We start from the raw sequence: 18,861 nt of genomic DNA, 5'->3' as shown, positions 1-18,861 counted from the left end.
TTGGCGCGGTGGCTGGGCAACTGGCTGCCGTGCAACGTGTCGCGGGTTCGATTCCCGCACAGAGCAATTCTTTGTGTGATCCACAAATTGTTGTTTCGGGTCTGGGTGTCATGTGCATGTGAAATTGTATGTTTGTAAACGCACACACGACACAGGAGACAATCCTAATGTGGGGCAACGTTATAAAAAAAAAAAAAATTGCTGATGATTTTACTTCGCTCCCCCCAGGCCGCCCTATCCCGCTGGGAGCGTGAACCAACGGCGGCGGCGTGCCGCGCGTACTGCGGGCTGCGGCAGGAGCTGAGCATCCTCAGCCAGCTGCGCCACCAGCACGTGCTGCCGCTGCTGGCTGTCTGCGCCGCGCCGCTCGCGCTACTGCTGGCACTGGCGCCCGCTGTATGTATACTGTGTTTTATTTGGTTTGGATATCCTATCTACAATGTGATAGGGGTGAGACTTCTAACCCGTTAAGGCTGAGTACTACATGTAATTGTATCGACAAAAAAAAATAATACGGGGGGTTGAACCCTCTCCCCCTAAAAATTATGGCTATTTTAATATTTTTTTTACTTTATGTGCTATCAAAGGATGTATGTCGCAGAAACAAAAAAACTACAAACGGTAGCTAATAACCTTAGCTAACTACTTAATTACTCTTTTCATATGTTTTATAATGTTTTGCGTGAGAAAAAAAATAATTTCTGAATTATTTTTACCGAAAAAATCGCTATTTTTCAATATTTTCAATTGGGTGTTCAACACCCCATATTATTATTTTTTTGTCGATAAAATTTGATGTAGTATTCAGCCTTAACGGGTTAGAAGTCCCACCCCTATCACATTGTATACGCACAAAACGTTTTGGAAGTACATTCATCATACGTACAGCTAAGGAATGGAATTCCCTGCCGGAGTCTGTGTTTCCTGAATGCTACAACCCTGGAATCTTTAAATCTAGAATGAATAGGTTACTTCTAGGTAAGCGCGCTCCATCGTCGACCGCATCGTCGCTTCCCATCAGGTGAGATAGCGGTCAAGCGTGGACGTATCGATAATAAAAAAAATAAGAACAATACTGTGTGTTTGAGTATTTGAAGTTTAAATTGTATTATCACTACATAGTATAAAACAAAGTCGCTTTCTCTGTCCCTATGTCTCTTTGTACGCTTAAATCTTTAAAACTACGCAACGGATTTTGATGCGGTTTTTTTAATAGATAGAGTGATTCAAGAGGAAGGTTTATATGTATAATACATGCGTAATATATCAACATTGCACCCATGCGAAGCTGGGGCGGGTCGCTAGTAATATATAAATGCAGCGACACGCCTTTTATCCCCAAAGGGACCACTCAACCAACGAAGTAATAGGCTCACCTATTACTTCGTTGGTCGAATAGTCGCCAGTGCGATTACCGTATTACTCACAAGGGGTCTCGGTTTCAATTCCCAGATCGGACAAGTATTACTGGGCTATTCGAAAATTTCTCGGTTTTTCGAAAATATTGCCCAGTATATGGCAATAGGTTACCCCTATTACATGGGACTTATAACATACAGACGCTTCAACCTCATTAAGCCTAATTATAACCCCCCCCTCCCCCCAGGGCGCCCTGGACGGCGTGCTCCGCAGCTACCGTTCGTGCGGGGCGCGCTGCGGCCCCCGCCTGGCGCGCGCCCTGGCGCTGCAGGTGGCGCGGGCCCTGGAGTACCTGCACGCGCGCAGGGTGGTCTACAGGGACCTCAAGGTATGTAGCAATATACACGGATGTTTTTTTATATAAAACGGTAAACGAGCAGACGGATCAACTGATGGTAAGCAATCGCCGCCGCACATAGACACTTGAAACACCAGAGGCGTTACAAGTGGGTAGTTCGGAAATCGGGGATTGGGGATACTGGGAAGAGGGGAATTGTGTCTCCGGTAACCTCACTCACACAACGCAAGCGTTGTTTCACGTCGTTTTTCTACTCGGCCGTGGTATCACTCCGGTCGAGCCGGCCCAGCAATGCCGAAGCATTCATTACAAATTTATTATTCCTTTGCAGTCTGAAAACGTACTAGTGTGGAAGATGCCTCGCCCGGGAGAAGAAGTCAACGGTACTACGCTCAACGTACACGTCAAGTTGGGAGATTACGGTCAGTGTTGGAGCTGTTGCTCTTGCTTGAAGTATTGATCATCTTGATGGAGTAACACTTGATAAATAAAACTTGATGACTTGCAGAAAATAGAGTAATTTAATTAGAATTCAACTTGATAGGTATTAAAATAACTTGTGTGCACACTTGTACGGTCAACTGAGAACTGGTTCTTGCTAAGTAAAATGTATTGCAATATGTAGAAAAATGTAATTCAGCAAAATTATGTACTTTGTACAGTCAGTGATTACTTAAACATAGAATAGTTTTATCGTTCTCGTCTCAATAAGCTCACCCCTATGACATGGGTCTTATAACACAAATGGTGAACAGTGGATGTACATTGGTATTACATGCCGAAATGTGCACCTCTACCTGCCCCTTCGGGGATAAAAGGCGTGACGTTGCAAGGGTGTTATATAAATTTATAAGCTTCTGCCCGCGTTGTTCCAAATTTCATCTCGGTCGCTTCAGACGTTTTGACGTGCTTGAGTAACAAACATACAAACACTTATTCACTAGATACTCCAGCTCGGTTTCTCGCTCTGCTCAGCTCCTATTGGTCGTAGCGTGATGTTTTATACCCTTTAACCTTACTCGATAAATGCACTAGGGAGTTTTCAAGTATGTATTACGTTACACAAAATTTGAAGATTTTCGACCCCGCCCCTTCCCCGCCCCTCAAGACGCAACGGAACGTTATTCTTTACCCCCTTTTTACCCTAAAGTTGCAAAACGTTATGCTATAGTTTTTATCTTGTTTTTGTCCTTCATAATCCCATTTTAGCTATTCTTAATAATATTTTTTTATGTCACGTATCGTGTTGTATGAAAGACCTCTTACCCTAGTAACGTATGTGGTATAGTATAGTTTTTATTTAACACAAAAAGAATTATTCAAATCGAACCAGTATTTTCTAAAATAAACGCGATCAAACAAACGACATTCTTTAGCTTTATATATTAGTATAAATTTTATATATTTTTCTTACAGGTATCAGTAGACTAGCTCCCCCATCAGGCACCAAGGGATTCGGTGGAACTGAAGGTTTCATGGCTCCTGAGATCATGAGGTATAATGGTGAAGAGGAGTATAATGAGAAGGTGGGTCTTTGAATAAAATACCTAAGCGTCTTTATGGTATAAGCCGGTAAACGAGCAGACTGATCGCCTGTATCGATGGTAAGCAATCGCCGCCGTCAAAAGACACTCGAAACACTAGTGGAGTTACAAGTGCGTTGCCGGCCTTTTGGGGGTTAGGAATTTGTGGGTTGTTGGGGAATCAGGGATTGGAAAGATTGGGAATGGAGGTAATGGGTCCGGAGTTGCGGACGACGTTAAAGGTTACCGGGGCTCCGGCTCAAAGCAGGAGGAGGAACGGGGTGGTTTTTAGTCAGTAAGACTGACACTTCCTCCCGCCTCGTCCAAGGCGGGAAAAGTTATTGGATGATTTTCCCACCTCAAAAAGGGGGGGGAATTGGGCCCCGGTAACCTCACTCACACAACACAAAACGCAAGCGTTATTTCGTGGGTTAAGAACTAGAGTAGCGTAAGGGCAAAATGACAACTTCTCAGGAGAGCCGAAAAACAATTCAAATTTACCTACCGTCAACTTGTAGGTCTTTTCTGGCAAAATCTATAGTATCTGTATATCTGTTTTTTACTTAAAATAAAGCTTTATTTATTGGCTACAGAATACTGTAAATTCATGGTCAATAAAAAAACGGTTTCATTTAAAAATATATTTTTTCTAAAACTGGTTGACATACGTCATAATAACGGACTGCATTACTTTAATTATTTAGTGCAATAGTAGCGTAACCCACCCTTACGTTTTTTTGGCACGGAGAAAAATTACAAGGCTACAAAATCAAACTTTCTGCGTTAATAACGTATGACAAGATACGCCATTTGAGCGATTACATTGAAGGCATAATTCGGTGTCCTATTCGCTCGTAAGTCGAGTTACAATCGTTGTGCTCATAACTTTATTGACAAAATAATGTCAAGATTATTGTAAGTAGAAATACTTCCTTTTAGCAATAAACAAACTTCTTTTCTTTTTATGCGTTATTATTGTACTAAGCAATCTACACACTACATCGTTCCAGTTTTTCGGCACATACAAATATGGGGATTGAAAAAGCGAATAGTGAAAAAAAAAGCCCGTTTTTGCCCTTACGCTACTCTAGTTCTTAACCCACGATTTCACGCCGGTTTTTCTGTGAGACCGTGGTATCACTCCGGTCGAGCCGGCCCAGCAGTGCTGAAGCATGGCTCTCCCACACTTATGCCTGAATACTCAAACGCTACTCAATTTTAAGACGCTCTCAAATGTAGTTCTGTCACTATCAATTCTTTATAAAATGACAGAGATAGCACGATATATAAGTACAACTTAAAATTGAGTAGCGTTTGAGTATTCGGGCGTTAGATTAGTTCTGCCTCGTTGGTCGAGTGGTCGCAAGTGCGACTGCCGAACAAGGGGTCTCGGGTTCGATTCCCGGGTCGGGCAACATATTACTGGGCTTTTTTCGGATTTTCGAAAATTTCTCGGTAGTAGCACGGAGTCTGGAATTGTGTCCAGTATATTATGGCAATAGGCTCACCCCCTATTTTACATGGGACTTATAACACAAAATGGTGAAAAGTGTGTGTACATTGTATAGCGGCATTACGTGCGGTAATGTGCACCTCTGCCTACCCCTTCGGGGATAAAAGGCGTGACGTTATGTGTGTGTAGATTAGTTCTCTTAAATAAGACATAAAGGTGATTTTGGTCTGCAGGTGGATTGTTTCTCGTACGGCATGCTGTTGTATGAGATCGTGACCGTCCGGCAGCCCTTCGAAGGTCATGAGGCGGTGAAGGAGGCCATTCTAGAGGGAGCCAGGCCTTCCTTGTCTCCTAGGGTGAGTTAAAGTGTCTTGTGATTTTTTAACCGACTTCGGAAAAGGAGGAGGGTTTCAGTTTGATGTTTGATTTGTATGGATGTTTGTGCGCGATTATCTAGTATTAGAACTTGAAACGCCGATATTTACCATGTTTTTCAATATCTATGAGTATCCGATATTTCGGCACTGTTGCAAGCGCCATGATCACTGGTATATTAGGCTGACTTAAAAAAATGGATCCTTTTTTTAAACAAGTTTATTTATCTTATAATTGATAAAAAATGGGTGTTAAATTAGAATACCACCTACATACAAACATACATACATACATAGCATCACGTCTGTCTCCTATGGAAGTGGGCAGAGACAATGGAATGCCAATTGCTACGAATCTTACATTCTACACTCTTTCGTTTCATCAGTAGTCTTCAGTCTTTTTATCCATGCTCGTCGGTTGAAGAATACTACCCTTTACATAAAAAATCTGACGTTACTATAATATGTATCATGGTACCCACCACCAGGACCTGGAGTACCCGTGCTGCATGCTGGAGAGCATGCGTCGGTGCTGGGCGGGCGCGCCGGCGCTGCGCCCCTCGGCCGCCGCCCTCGTCAGCGTGGCCGCCGCGCCCGAGTACTGCGCGCTCGCCGACGCCGCCGCTGCCAGGCGGGCCGCCGCCGCCGCGGGGACGCCCATACGGAATGTTAGCGGTAACTGGCCATACTATTATTGATGACTAGCTGACCCGGCAAATTTCGTACCGCCTCAAACATCTTTTCTGCCCTTTTAAACCTGTCCTGGACTTAAATAATTCAAGGCCAAAATTAGCCAAATCGGTTCATCCGTTCTCGAGTTTTAACGAGAGAAACGTACAGCAATTGATTTTTATATATCTGTACTAAATCTATACTAATATTATAAAGCTGAAGAGTTTGTTTGTTTGTTTGAACGCGCTAATCTCCGGAACTACTGGTCCGAATTGAATAATTCTTATTGCTGCCTCGTTGGTCGAGTGGTCGCAAGTGCGACTGCCGAACAAGGGGTCTCAGGTTCGATTCCCGGGTCGGGCAAAGTATTACTGGGCTTTTTTCGGATTTTCGAAAAATTTCTCAGTGGTAGCACGGAGTCTGGAATTGTGTCCAGGATATGGCAATAGGCTCACCCCCTATTACATGGGACTTTAACACAAAATGGTGAAAAGTGGGTGTACATTGTATAGCGGCATTTCGTGCCGTAATGTGCACCTCTGCCTACCCCTTCGGGGATAAAAGGCGTGACGTTGTGTGTGTGTGTGTGTCCCTTAAAAAAAAATGACTCTAGTCTTATTTGATTTGTTACTATTACTATGCTAGGTGGCCCGGAGGTTTAAGACGCCCGCCTCTCATAAACGAGAGTAAATTTCGAAACCTACCAACTTTAAGTACCAATATTACATTTTCAAAGTTATATGTACTTTCTAAGATTATTTAGACACCACTGACAAACGGTGAAGGAAAACATCGTGAGGAAACCTGGGCTTATAATTTGTAATAATAAGTCTAAAATCGCCAACCCGCATTGAGCAAGCGTGGTGATTAATGCTCAAACCTTCCGTGTGAGAAGAGGCCTTTGGTCAGCAGTGACCACTTATAGGCTGTTGATGTGTGTTTATGCAAAATTAACGTTATCCCCCAGAGGAAGGCGTCCCAGGCTGGGAGATATGGTACGGCGGGGGGGAGCCGGAGCGGGCCCACACCCTGCTGAGTACTGCCACCAGCTTCACGCACCACCACACCGTCAGGGTGCCGCCGGGTAACTACATACCGTAACATCGGGTTTCTTTGACCCTAGAGGGTAACATTGATCCGAACTTTTAGACCAATGAAAAACTAATATACGTTTTATTCTGGATTCCTATTGGTTGTAGAATTTGGGCTTAAGTTACCTCCTTGGGTCAAAGAAACCCGATATTACTGTAGCTCTTTTATAATCAGCTTCATAACTTTTGTATGGAATAAGCCGGTAAACGAGCAGACGGATCACATGATGGTAAGCAATCACCGCCGCCTATGGACACTTGAAACACATCAAAGGCGTTACAAGTACGTTACCGGTCTTTTAGGGATAAGGAATTTAAGGGTTGGTGGGGAATCGGGGATTGGGGACATTGGGTATGGGGGTAATTGGGCCCACGATAATCTCAATCACACAACGCAAGCGTTGTATCACGTCGGTTTTCTGTCAAGCCGAGTGTCAAGAGTGGTATCACTCCGGTCGAGCCCGCCACCACAAACTTTGTATGAGTTTGTGGTGGAGGCGGCGGTTTTGTTCATAATTAAACACATAATATATAGAAAGAATCAGGCGTTACTTTGCGGAAATCCAAGCTACACTAACAATACAGTAAGATTTTTTAATTTTTATTCCGCTTATAGAAAAACTTACTGTATTGTTAGTGTAAACTCATATTGTTTTCAGATAAAGCGGACCCCGTGATGGTGAGCGCAATATGTCGGGTCGGCAACAAGATTTGGTTGGGCGACTCCGCCGGCAGGATCATCGTATATTCGTGAGTATTTAGGGAACAGTGAGTAAAGTTCCCTAAGAAAAAAAACACCCACAATACAGGAGAAAATCCTAGTGTGAACTTTGAAAAATATTGTAATCAAATATCCCCCTTTTTTTAAGGGGCAAAAATAATATAATACCTTCTCCCGCCTTGGGTGAGGTGAGAGGGAGTGTCAGGACTATTATTTATAATTAAAACAAAAGAGTAAGTAAGTAAAACATGCAGCTTATATTTTCTCACACACAACGGAATACAGAGAACAGAGAGAGCATAGATAAAAAAAAATATTAGAAACTTGGACAAATGTTATTTTAGCCATAACCTAATTATTCAGTGTTACCACCAGATGGCGCTAGTACTTGAATTAAATATATTATTTCGATATCAATAAATAACACCCCCACTATATCGAAATAAAAGATAAAGAAATAACATAGAAACTTACAACTCAAAAGTGTACAAAGAACAAAATTAAATTTTTACAAGTCCCAAAGTTTCCATAAATTTATAATGTTTCGCCCTCGGCAAACCTTTCGTCAATAAATCAGCAGGCATCTGAGAAGTCCCAACATATTTAGTTTCAACAATCTCATTATCAATTACTTCTTTTATAAAATTATAACGTACATCTATATGTTTGGACCTCTTGTGAGACTGATGACTATTAGCAAGTTTTAACGCACTCTGGCTATCATTACACAAAATTATTTTATTACAAGACCCTACCATCTCAGTTTCTAATCTACGCAGATATATGGCCTCTCGACACGCTTCCGATAAAGCCATATATTCTGCTTCACAGCTACTTAATGCCACTGTGCGTTGCTTTCTGCTTTCCCAAGAAATAGCAGACCCATTTTTTAGAAAACAAAAACCTGTATATGACCGTCTATCTAACGCGTCACTAGCCCAATCGGCGTCTACATAACCAATCAAATCCGCTGTTCCTTGGGAGTACTTCAAACAGTAATTCTTAGTCTTATACAAGTATCTTAGAACCCTTTTAGCATAAGTAAAATGAACATCTGAATAGGAATTGTTAAACTGTGATAAGTAACTGACAGAGTATGCTATGTCTGGCCTAGTCAACACAGCAAGATACATTAAACATCCTATTAACCTTTGATAAGGAATATTATCTTTACACTCACTAGATTTTTCAACATTTAGTTTACATTCAATAGGTGTTTCTGCTGTGTGACAATCTGTCATGTTAAACTTTTGCATCAACTGCTCAATATAATGTTCCTGATCAAGGGTTACTACACAATTTTTTCTATCAACATTAACTCTCATTCCTAGATACTGTTTTACATCACCAAGATTTTTAATTTTAAATTGAGCACTTAAGGTTTCAATAAGTTTATTAGTTTCCGACTTTACATTTGAAAAAATAAGGAAATCGTCAACATAAAGACCAACTATCACCTTTTTACCATTGTTACAATCTTTTAAAAATGCACAAGGCTCAACTTCACTCTTCACATAACCTAAATTACATAAAGTTTCATTTACTCTATCATACCAGGCTAGAGAAGCCTGTTTTAGGCCATATATAGCTCTTTTTAATCTAAGAACCTTATTACAATCAACATTAGGAAAACATTCAGGTAATTGCATAAATATAGTTTCCTTTAAATGACCATTAAGAAATGCAGTAGTTACATCAAGATGAGTAATGTCCATATCAAGCTGTACACTTAATGCAAATAAATAACGTAAAGTTGAATGTCTTATAACAGGAGAGAATGTCTCGTCATAGTCCACACCAGGTCTTTGCGTAAATCCCTTCGCGACTAACCGTGCACGATATCTCACTTGTTTATCACAATATTTCTTTTTAAGAACCCACTTGCACTTCACTACTGTACCCGCACTAGGAGCATCTACCAACTCCCACGCATCATTTTCACTAAAACAGTCCAGTTCTTCCCTAATAGCACTCAACCACTGCTCTTTTTCTGGCCCTGCCAATGCTTCCTGTAGAGTCAGATCACCAGAATCCTCCAACTCTACCACAGTAGATTCAGCACACATATTTGAATATCCATACCGGTCTGGTTTCTTCCGTAACCTGACAGGTTTTTGTTCATTTACATGTTCAAATTCACCTGATTCAGTAGATTCAGAACCTTCATGCTCACTTGGGAAATAAGTTACATCAGACTTGTCAACAGAACTCTCAATCATAGTATCTTCTGAATCACATGAAGATATGTCCCCCACTGAACCTAGGCTCTCTTCAGTGCTTTCTTTGTGTTCTGCAACAGGCATAGACACTTCTTCCATTACAATGACATCTCTACTGGTGCTGACCTTTTTAGTGATAGGACAATAAACTCTATATCCTTTTATGTCTTCTGGATAGCCCACAAGTATCTGCTCCTCTGACTTCTTGTCCCATTTTTGGCGCTTTTCCCTTGCCACATGTACCATGACACGGCTGCCAAAAATACGCAGATGGCTTATATCTGGCTTACATCCTGTCCAGATTTCATAAGATGTTTTATTGTTCAATACTGGAAGTGCAGTACGGTTATGCAGGTAGACAGCTGTATTTGATGCTTCAGCCCAAAATTCTTTACCTAGCTTGGCATCAAATAATAGACACTTAGCCTTCTCAACTATAGTGCGATTGAAACGTTCTGACAGGCCATTTTGCTCCGGTGTGTAAGGGTTAGACTTCTGGTGCAAAATACCATTTTTCCTCAAAAAATCATCGAAACTTCTGTTGCAAAATTCCTTCCCATTATCAGTGCGTAGTACTTTGATTTTTCTGTTCAACTGGTTCTCTACTTTCGCCTTATAATTCTGAAAGTGTTGAAAAGCTTCACCTTTTTGTTTCATGAAATATATGTATGTCATCCGACTATAATCATCAATGAACAAAATGAAATACCTGTTTCCACCAATCGATTCATTTTCCATTGGACCACATACATCACTGTGAACTATACCCAATAATTCACCACTTCTTGAACCAGCATGTCCAAAAGGAAGGCGTGACTGCTTGCCTTCACAGCAGACAATACATGAAGATTGGGAAATGTCACTTTTCTTCTCAAGTTCCATGCCACTCACTGCATCAGGCATCTTATTTAAATACATGCTGTTTACATGGCCTAATCTCCGATGCCATGTATCTACAGATATAAAAGTTGCAGCCTGTGAGTTCTCAGGCCTTCGCAACTTGTAAACACCATTTGTCAATGACGCCATGGCGACCAACTGCTCATTTCGGTTGTAAATATTGCATCCACTGGTAGTAAACACCACCCGGTTACCTTTTCTAACCAACTGGCTGACAGATAATAAGTTTGTGGTTAACTTCGGCACACACAACACTCCTTCGACAATCACGTCGTATTCACTGTCGTCAGTAACCGTCGCAATTTGCACGTCTCCTGAGCACTTCACGCTGAGCTTTTCTTCATTCGCCACAACAATCTCTTTGATAACATGTTCAGTCGAGACATTTTTCATCCATTTTTCGTTTGAGGTTAGGTGGGCGCTCGCTCCCGAATCAACATACCAATCATTTCTCGAAAAACTACCATTAAGAAAAACGGCATTGAATGCGTTTGTTTGTTTACGCACATTTGATTTGGTATTAGATGAATCCTTCTCAACAGTACATTGATTGCGATAATGGCCGGTTTGTTTACATTTATAACACCGCGGTACCTTCTTCGACTTTGACGTTTGCGAATGTCCATTGTCTTTGGTTCCGCCTTGACCGGAAGTGCTGCCAACCTTGTATTTTTTAAAACTTGCGAATGCCCCGCTAGCGTCGCCATCATTGTTTTCATCCAAATCCATTAACTTTGTCTTAATGGCGTCGGTGGTAATTGCGATCCCCGAATGCTCGATCGCCATTATCATTGGCGCATATTTATCTGTTAAGCCAGCTAACAATAGGCATCCGATCCACTCATCACTTATTGCGAAACCCGTTCCGCTTAACTTTTGCCCGGTTTCTACAAGTTGTGTCACATAACTTGTCATAGAACTGCTATTTTCGAGACGAATTGAGATAAGATTTCTCAATAAACTGATGCGTCTAGTAAAACCCGCATCATCGAATAAAGCTCTCAGCTTATTCCACAGCTCCAACGACGTTTTGACATCCTTTATGTGCACGTACAAGCTTGAGTCGATTGTGAGAATCAATTTAGCTTTAGTCCTTGCATCATCAGCGGCTTCTGTAATCTTCCCGGGAACAGGTTTTATGCAATGCTCCATGTTCTCCAAGACCAGAAAATTCTCCGCGGCAAAGCACCATTCAGTGTAATTTTCCCGCCCTTTTAGCTTGGGCACATTCACCAAGTAATTTGTCGACATATTTTTGTTTATCACTTGCTACCTACGCTAAAAAATGAATTAAACTGGAAATTACGACTGTCCCTAGCTAAATTATTGCCAAGCTGGGCCCATAACCTATTATTTATAATTAAAACAAAAGAGTAAGTAAGTAAAACACGCAGCTTATATTTTCTCACACACAACGGAATACAGAGAACAGAGAGAGCATAGATAAAAAAAAATTATTATAAACTTGGACAAATGTTATTTTAGCCATAACCAAATTATTTAGTGTTGCCACCAGATGGCGCTAGTACTTGAATTAAATATATTATTTCGATATCAATAAATAACAAGGACTTAACTCAGTTCTTAGCAAAAGTTTACAGAACAAAACCGTTACTAAGGAATAGTTTAAGTAATCTTTAAATGTCTTTTGAGTATGATAGTATCTGCCCGTTCCTACTCCTACTCTTTGAGCCGGAGCTCTGTAAAGTAAATTAAAATGACTGCTTCTTCTTTTTGAAGGAGAATAAAGAGGGGAAGGTTTGTAACGTCTCGCGCTCTCTGTACAACGTCACGCGTTATGTTAAAGGGAAATTCAGTTACATCTCTTTGCATTTGCTTCATGTTTTTGACATTTCATAAAATATTGAATTTGACTAGTTGGACATTACCATATTTATTTATTTTTTAATATTTGATGGGTCGACGTTTGGCCGCTATCTCGCCTGATGGTAAGTGATGATGCGGCCTACGATGGAGCACGTCTGCCCATAAGCAACCTATTCACTCGGGCTTTGAAGACACCCAGGTTATACCCATCAGGGAACACAGACTCCGGCAAGGAATTCCACTCCTATTGTGATATGTATACGTAATATGTTATATCGATTTTTATGTATGTTTGTCCTACCCAGTGCGTCCAGTTGTGCCCAGGAGTGGTCGGTCCGCGTACAGGAGTCGGTGGGAGGGTCTCCGTCCCCGGTGGCGGCGCTACACCCGCTACAACAGCTACGCAGGGTCGCGCTCGCACTCGCTTGTGGCAGGTAACCCCCTTTCTTTTTTTTTTTTTGAAAATCATCCAATGACTTCTCCCGCCTTGGGTGAGGCGGGAAGGAGTGTCAGACTCTTACTGACTAAAAACCACCCCGGTCCTTCTCCTGCTTTGAGCCGGAGCCCCGGTAACCTTTTACGTTGTCCGCAGCTCCGGAGGTAACACTACTATTATAATACTATTCAAACAGTCTATTTGGCTTTCATCATAACTTTCGTGAGACATACTAAATTAATTATTATGTTATCGACTCACGCCCGACTACTCAAACGCTACTCAATTTTAAGTTGCACTTAAATATCGTGCTATCTCTGTCATTTTATAAAGAATTGATAGGGACAGAACTATTCTTGAGCGCGTCTTAAAATTGAGTAGCGTTTTAGTATTCGGGCATTATTCACGTAACTGTTTGACAAGGAACTCGACTAGTTTTAAGTCATGCTAGTAGTAGTAGACAGTAGTAGCGCGACAGTCGCCGCGTCGTGTGTCGCGGAATGCTGCTCATGAATATGAGTCTCTAGCATGGCTTGAAACTAGTCGAGTTCCTCGTCAAACCGTTACGTCAGTAAGCCGGTAAAATAATAATAATTAGTCTATTTGGCTACAGGATTCCGATATTATCAAAAAAATCTCTAACTTTTTTATGGTGTACGTCGGTAAACGGGACGACTATATGAGAGTAGGACTGCCTTATTGGTCGAGTGGTCGCAAGTGCGACTGCCGGACAAGGGGTCTCAGGTTTGATCCCCGGGTCGGGCAAAGTATTACTAGGCTTTCTTCGGTTTTTCGAACTCATTAGTAACACGGAGTCTGGAATTGTGTACAGTATATGGCAATAGGCTCACCCCCTATTACATTGGACTTATAACACAAATGGTGAAAAGTGTGTGTACATTGTATAGCGGCATTACGTGCCGTAAAGTGCACCTCTGCCTACCCCTTCTGGGATAAAAAGGCGTGACGTCGTGTTGTATTTTTCAGACTCTTCCTAGTATCGTCTCGTCGACCGGAGGCTGAGGGCAGCTTCGTATTGACTGAACTGGGAACGGCTACTGAGCTCTGCTGTCTAACCGCCGTACCATCGCCGCATGGGTGAGTTCAATACTCTTGTTTTGCTTATATTATTTACTAGCGATCCGCCCCAGCTTCGCATGGGTGCAATGGTGATATGTTATGCATGTATATCGCCTGAAACACAGGACTACCTAGTTCAGGCAAATTACCCCTGTAAGATGTGTGTTTATTTTAAGGAAGATGCTATATTTAAGTACATTGTGACTAAATCTGGAGTCTGGAATTGTGCCCAGTATATGGCAATAGGCTCACCCCCTATTACATGGGACTTATAACACAAATGGTGAAAAGTGGGTGTACATTGTGTATTACGTGCCGTAATGTGCACCTCTGCCTACCCCTTCGGGGATAAAAAGGCATTATGTATGTATTATGTATTGTGACTAAGTTTTTGGAAATAAACTATTTATTATGTATTATACATATAAACCCTCCTCTTGAATCACTATCTATTAGAAAAACCACATCTAAATCCGTTGCGTAGTTTTAAAGATTTAAGCGTACAAAGGGACATAGGGACAGATAAAGCGACTTTGTTTTATACTATGTAGTGATCGTTTTTTCTTATTTCATATCGAGGACGCCTTTTAAGGGGATGGGGGTTAAATATTGGGGCTAGCGGATGTTTGACAACGTTACTCGTTTGGAATTCTCTAACTAACTTTTTGATGATACAGGGTATTTCAACAAGAACTTTGTTTTTTAAAACAAAATAAAATAAAGAATTTGGTGGAAAATGAATAAAATTTTTATTGTATTAAAAAGAGAAAAGTTTGGCAATTATGAATAAAAAATGATATCTGACAAATGTCCACCAGGACCACGCTGACAGGTGTTGATTCTTTCATCAAAATTTTTAATCACTTTCCTAACAATCACACCTCCAGACCACATAGTGACACGTTGAGCATGCAAAGGCTTCTCAATAATTGCTTTAGGATTTTCAGAAGCCCAAATGCGGCAATTTTGCTTATTGACATACCCTGACAAATGATAATGTGCTTCGTCTGAAAAAATGATTTTTTGAGAAAAACCAGCAGGTTGTTCTGAGCAAATCTACGGCGATTTGAATGGTCGGTCAGCTTCAATTCCTGCACCAGTTGAATCTTGTAAGGCTTCAAAGCCAAATCCTTATGCAAAATTCGCCATGTTGTGCTTTTGGATAACCTCAGTTGTTGAAAACATCGTGAAATTGATAACTTTTGATTTTCTTCAACACTGTGGCTCACGGTAGCGATGTTTTCTGTTGAACGACCCGGTCGAACACGTGTAGGTGTTGGCACATTTTGTACCGAGCCTGTCTGTTGATAGCAATCTCAGAAGGACGATTATGTTGCCCGAAAATATCACGAAGTTTACAAAATGTAACTTTAACAGAACGACCATTTTCATAGTGAATTTGAAATATTTTAATGCAATTTTGGAGCGAAATTGAATTTATTGTAGCAATTGCCAAAGCACCTACTACGAATACCGCCAAAAATTAAATGTCAAGAACTGCCACGTTCTTGGTGTTGCCCTAATTAAAAACAAAGTTCTTGTTGAAAAACCCTTTATAAGCCCGTAAACGAGCAGACGTATCACCTGATGGTAAGCAATCGCCGCCGCCCATGGATGCTTGAAACACCAGAGGCGTTACAAGTGCGTTGCCGGCCTTTTGGGGGTTAGGAATTTAAACCCTTAAATTGTTGGGGAATCGGGAATCGGAAAGTGGGATAATTAGGCCTCACTCACACAACGAAACAAAACGCAAGCGTTGTTTCACGTCGGTTTTCTGCTCGGCCGTGGTATCACTCCGGTCGAGCCGGCCCAGTAGTGCCGAAGCATGGCTCTCCCACACTTACGGCCTTTTAGAGGTAGGATACAATTTGAAGATTGGGAAATTGGAAATGGGGGCGTCAGGATTGAACTCAAAAGTCGAACCAAGCTACCAAATAACTACCAAAAACTAGTCTCTTCTACCTACCCCCTTTATCCTACAGCTGGGAGGTATGGGCGGGAGGGGACGGCCTGTATTCGTACTCAGTGAACGAGGGCGGAGTGTGCGCGGCGGACGTCCTCCCTGCGTCCTCCCGCGTCACTCTCATCGCTGCCTCCGATGACGAGCCGTTTGTTGTCGTATATTGTGATCCTGGTATGTATATGGGCTATATTTATAGCTATTTTCACCCACCATCTCTTATATAAGAGTTACTCAAATAAGAGATACTTAATGCGAGTTAATTAATCTTTAAATGTTACCTATCCTTGGGGGTTCCTTAAAATTTGTGGGAGGACGGTGAAAACAGGCATAAGTTTGTTAAATATCCAAAGTCATTAATAGCGATTCGTAAAACTTATTATCAACTCATTTTATATAAACATCCAAACTCATTTCTAACTCACCACAACATACAATCTATAGTATGTATGAAAACATAGGTTAATTTGGATGTTGTTGATATTTGGATGTAAATCCACCATAGTTTTTATATTAATCATACACGAACGTGTATTATTTAGACTATCAAATTCATTATTCCATCGGCGTCCAATTTGTATGTCATTGGAGGAGGCCTATTGATACCCAAACATTCTTTTTAACGTCAATAAGTCTGCGTTTGGCCACCAATCCGCTTACTGACAGGACGGATTTTTATCGTAAATTTTTGTATGTTGGATACCGACTATCATACGTACAACATCCACAATCATCCATCAAACGTCTCCATAAACATCCACAGTCATACTCTACACCACTCAAAATTTTTATTTTTATATTACAGTAGAATCCGGTTATAACGACTGCCAAGGGACCGGTGACATTACGTCGTACTAACCGGAAGTCGTATTAAACGAACAGAAAAAAATTGTTTTTATATAACAGATATTACAGTTAAATGCCCGTTTAGGTGATGAACAGATAAAAGAAAATTCATTTTAATCAAAATAGTTATTTATTAATTACTAGCGGACCCGGCAAACTTCGTACCGCCTCAAACATTATTTTCACACCTTTTAAACCTTCCCTGGAGTTTAACAAATAAATATAACCAAACCGATCCAGCCTTTTTCGAGTTTTAGCGAGATTCAAATTATGTAAGAATGTGTAATGTTCGTAGGTACATAATGTACCGCTTTCTTATATGTAAGTGTAAATCTATTCTAACAACTTTACATTTAATGCAAAAAGTCTGTAATTTTTGTTTGTTTTCTGGTTTTATTCGCGTTATATCGCGTCACTTGGATTTACCTACAAATTCGTACTGCCATAAAATAAACAGTCAATTTCCAATCAGAGGCGTCGCGCGGGGCGAGAGTTGAGATAGCTATTCATTTATTTCATTATTTTGTATGAATTATTTGTAAACACGGCAACCCTCGTCGTTGTGTCGTTGTAACCGGACAATTATGTGTGAAATTCGGTCGTTAAAAGCGGACGGTCGTTGTAACCGGAGTCGTAATAAACGATTGACTACACGGTTGGTGCGATGGCTGGGCAACTGGCTGCCGCGCAACGGGTACCGGGTTCGATTCCCGCACGGAGCAACTCTTTGTGTGATCCACAAATTGTTGTTTCGGGTCTGGGTGTCATGTGTATGTGAACTTATATGTTTGTAAACGCACCCACGACACAGGAGAAAATCCTAGTGTGGGGCAACGTTTTTATAAAAAAAAAAAAAAAAAAAAAAAAAAAAAAAATTTATGCAAGTTTATACTAAAACCAAACAAATGCCTAAACTTTCGTCGCTAAAAACGGTCGGTCGCTATATGCGAAGTCGTACTAAACGGACTACACTGTATATATATATTATCCAACATCTTCTACTATCAACCACCAATCATCCACCAAACATCCACACTCACAAACCCCCCATGCACAGGAGTATGCGTGTACCAATGGTCGGTGCGCACGAAGGAGCAGTGCGCACGGTTAGACTGCAGCAAGCTGGTGCCGTGCTCCGAGTCGCTGCAGTCCATCGCGCTCGACGAACATCTCACCGAGGACAAGTGCAGGGTGAGTCGGCAGAGAGAGAGAGAGAGAGATAGTAAGTGAAAGAGAGTGAGCGATGGACTGCAGCAAGCTGGTGCCGTGCTCCGAGTCGCTGCAGTCCATCGCGCTCGACGAACATCTCACCGAGGACAAGTGCAGGGTGAGTCGGCAGAGAGAGAGAGAGAGAGATAGTAAGTGAAAGAGAGTGAGCGATGGACTGCAGCAAGCTGGTGCCGTGCTCCGAGTCGCTGCAGTCCATCGCGCTCGACGAACATCTCACCGAGGACAAGTGCAGGGTGAGTCGGCAGAGAGAGAGAGAGAGAGATAGTAAGTGAAAGAGAGTGAGCGATGGACTGCAGCAAGCTGGTGCCGTGCTCCGAGTCGCTGCAGTCCATCGCGCTCGACGAACATCTCACCGAGGACAAGTGCAGGGTGAGTCGGCAGAGAGAGAGAGAGAGAGATAGTAAGTGAAAGAGAGTGAGCGATGGACTGCAGCAAGCTGGTGCCGTGCTCCGAGTCGCTGCAGTCCATCGCGCTCGACGAACATCTCACCGAGGACAAGTGCAGGGTGAGTCGGCAGAGAGAGAGAGAGAGAGATAGTAAGTGAAAGAGAGTGAGCGATGGACTGCAGCAAGCTGGTGCCGTGCTCCGAGTCGCTGCAGTCCATCGCGCTCGACGAACATCTCACCGAGGACAAGTGCAGGGTGAGTCGGCAGAGAGAGAGAGAGAGAGATAGTAAGTGAAAGAGAGTGAGCGATGGACTGCAGCAAGCTGGTGCCGTGCTCCGAGTCGCTGCAGTCCATCGCGCTCGACGAACATCTCACCGAGGACAAGTGCAGGGTGAGTCGGCAGAGAGAGAGAGAGAGAGATAGTAA

The 18,861-nt window shown here is 42.0% G+C and overlaps 1 protein-coding gene across 2 annotated transcripts in view; it reads left to right on the top strand.

Moving 5' to 3' along the window:
- LOC118278394 (leucine-rich repeat serine/threonine-protein kinase 1) overlaps positions 1-18,861 on the top strand; it is a 93,749-nt gene that overhangs the window by 62,268 nt on the left and 12,620 nt on the right. For both annotated transcript variants that reach the window (XM_050703392.1, XM_050703393.1), the window contains 12 exons: positions 229-396; positions 1,607-1,747; positions 2,049-2,139; positions 3,134-3,243; positions 4,927-5,049; positions 5,556-5,742; positions 6,707-6,823; positions 7,490-7,580; positions 12,803-12,931; positions 13,921-14,031; positions 15,996-16,147; positions 17,877-18,010. In XM_050703392.1, the coding sequence (XP_050559349.1) occupies positions 229-396; positions 1,607-1,747; positions 2,049-2,139; positions 3,134-3,243; positions 4,927-5,049; positions 5,556-5,742; positions 6,707-6,823; positions 7,490-7,580; positions 12,803-12,931; positions 13,921-14,031; positions 15,996-16,147; positions 17,877-18,010 (1,554 nt within the window). The remainder of the gene's footprint in view (positions 1-228; positions 397-1,606; positions 1,748-2,048; positions 2,140-3,133; positions 3,244-4,926; positions 5,050-5,555; positions 5,743-6,706; positions 6,824-7,489; positions 7,581-12,802; positions 12,932-13,920; positions 14,032-15,995; positions 16,148-17,876; positions 18,011-18,861) is intronic.

The sequence above is a fragment of the Spodoptera frugiperda genome, chromosome 24, assembly GCF_023101765.2.
Source record: "Spodoptera frugiperda isolate SF20-4 chromosome 24, AGI-APGP_CSIRO_Sfru_2.0, whole genome shotgun sequence".
NCBI lineage: Eukaryota > Metazoa > Arthropoda > Insecta > Lepidoptera > Noctuidae > Spodoptera > Spodoptera frugiperda.
The sequence above is the reverse complement of the archived record's forward strand: the minus strand, read 5'-3'. Positions and strand labels throughout refer to the sequence as shown.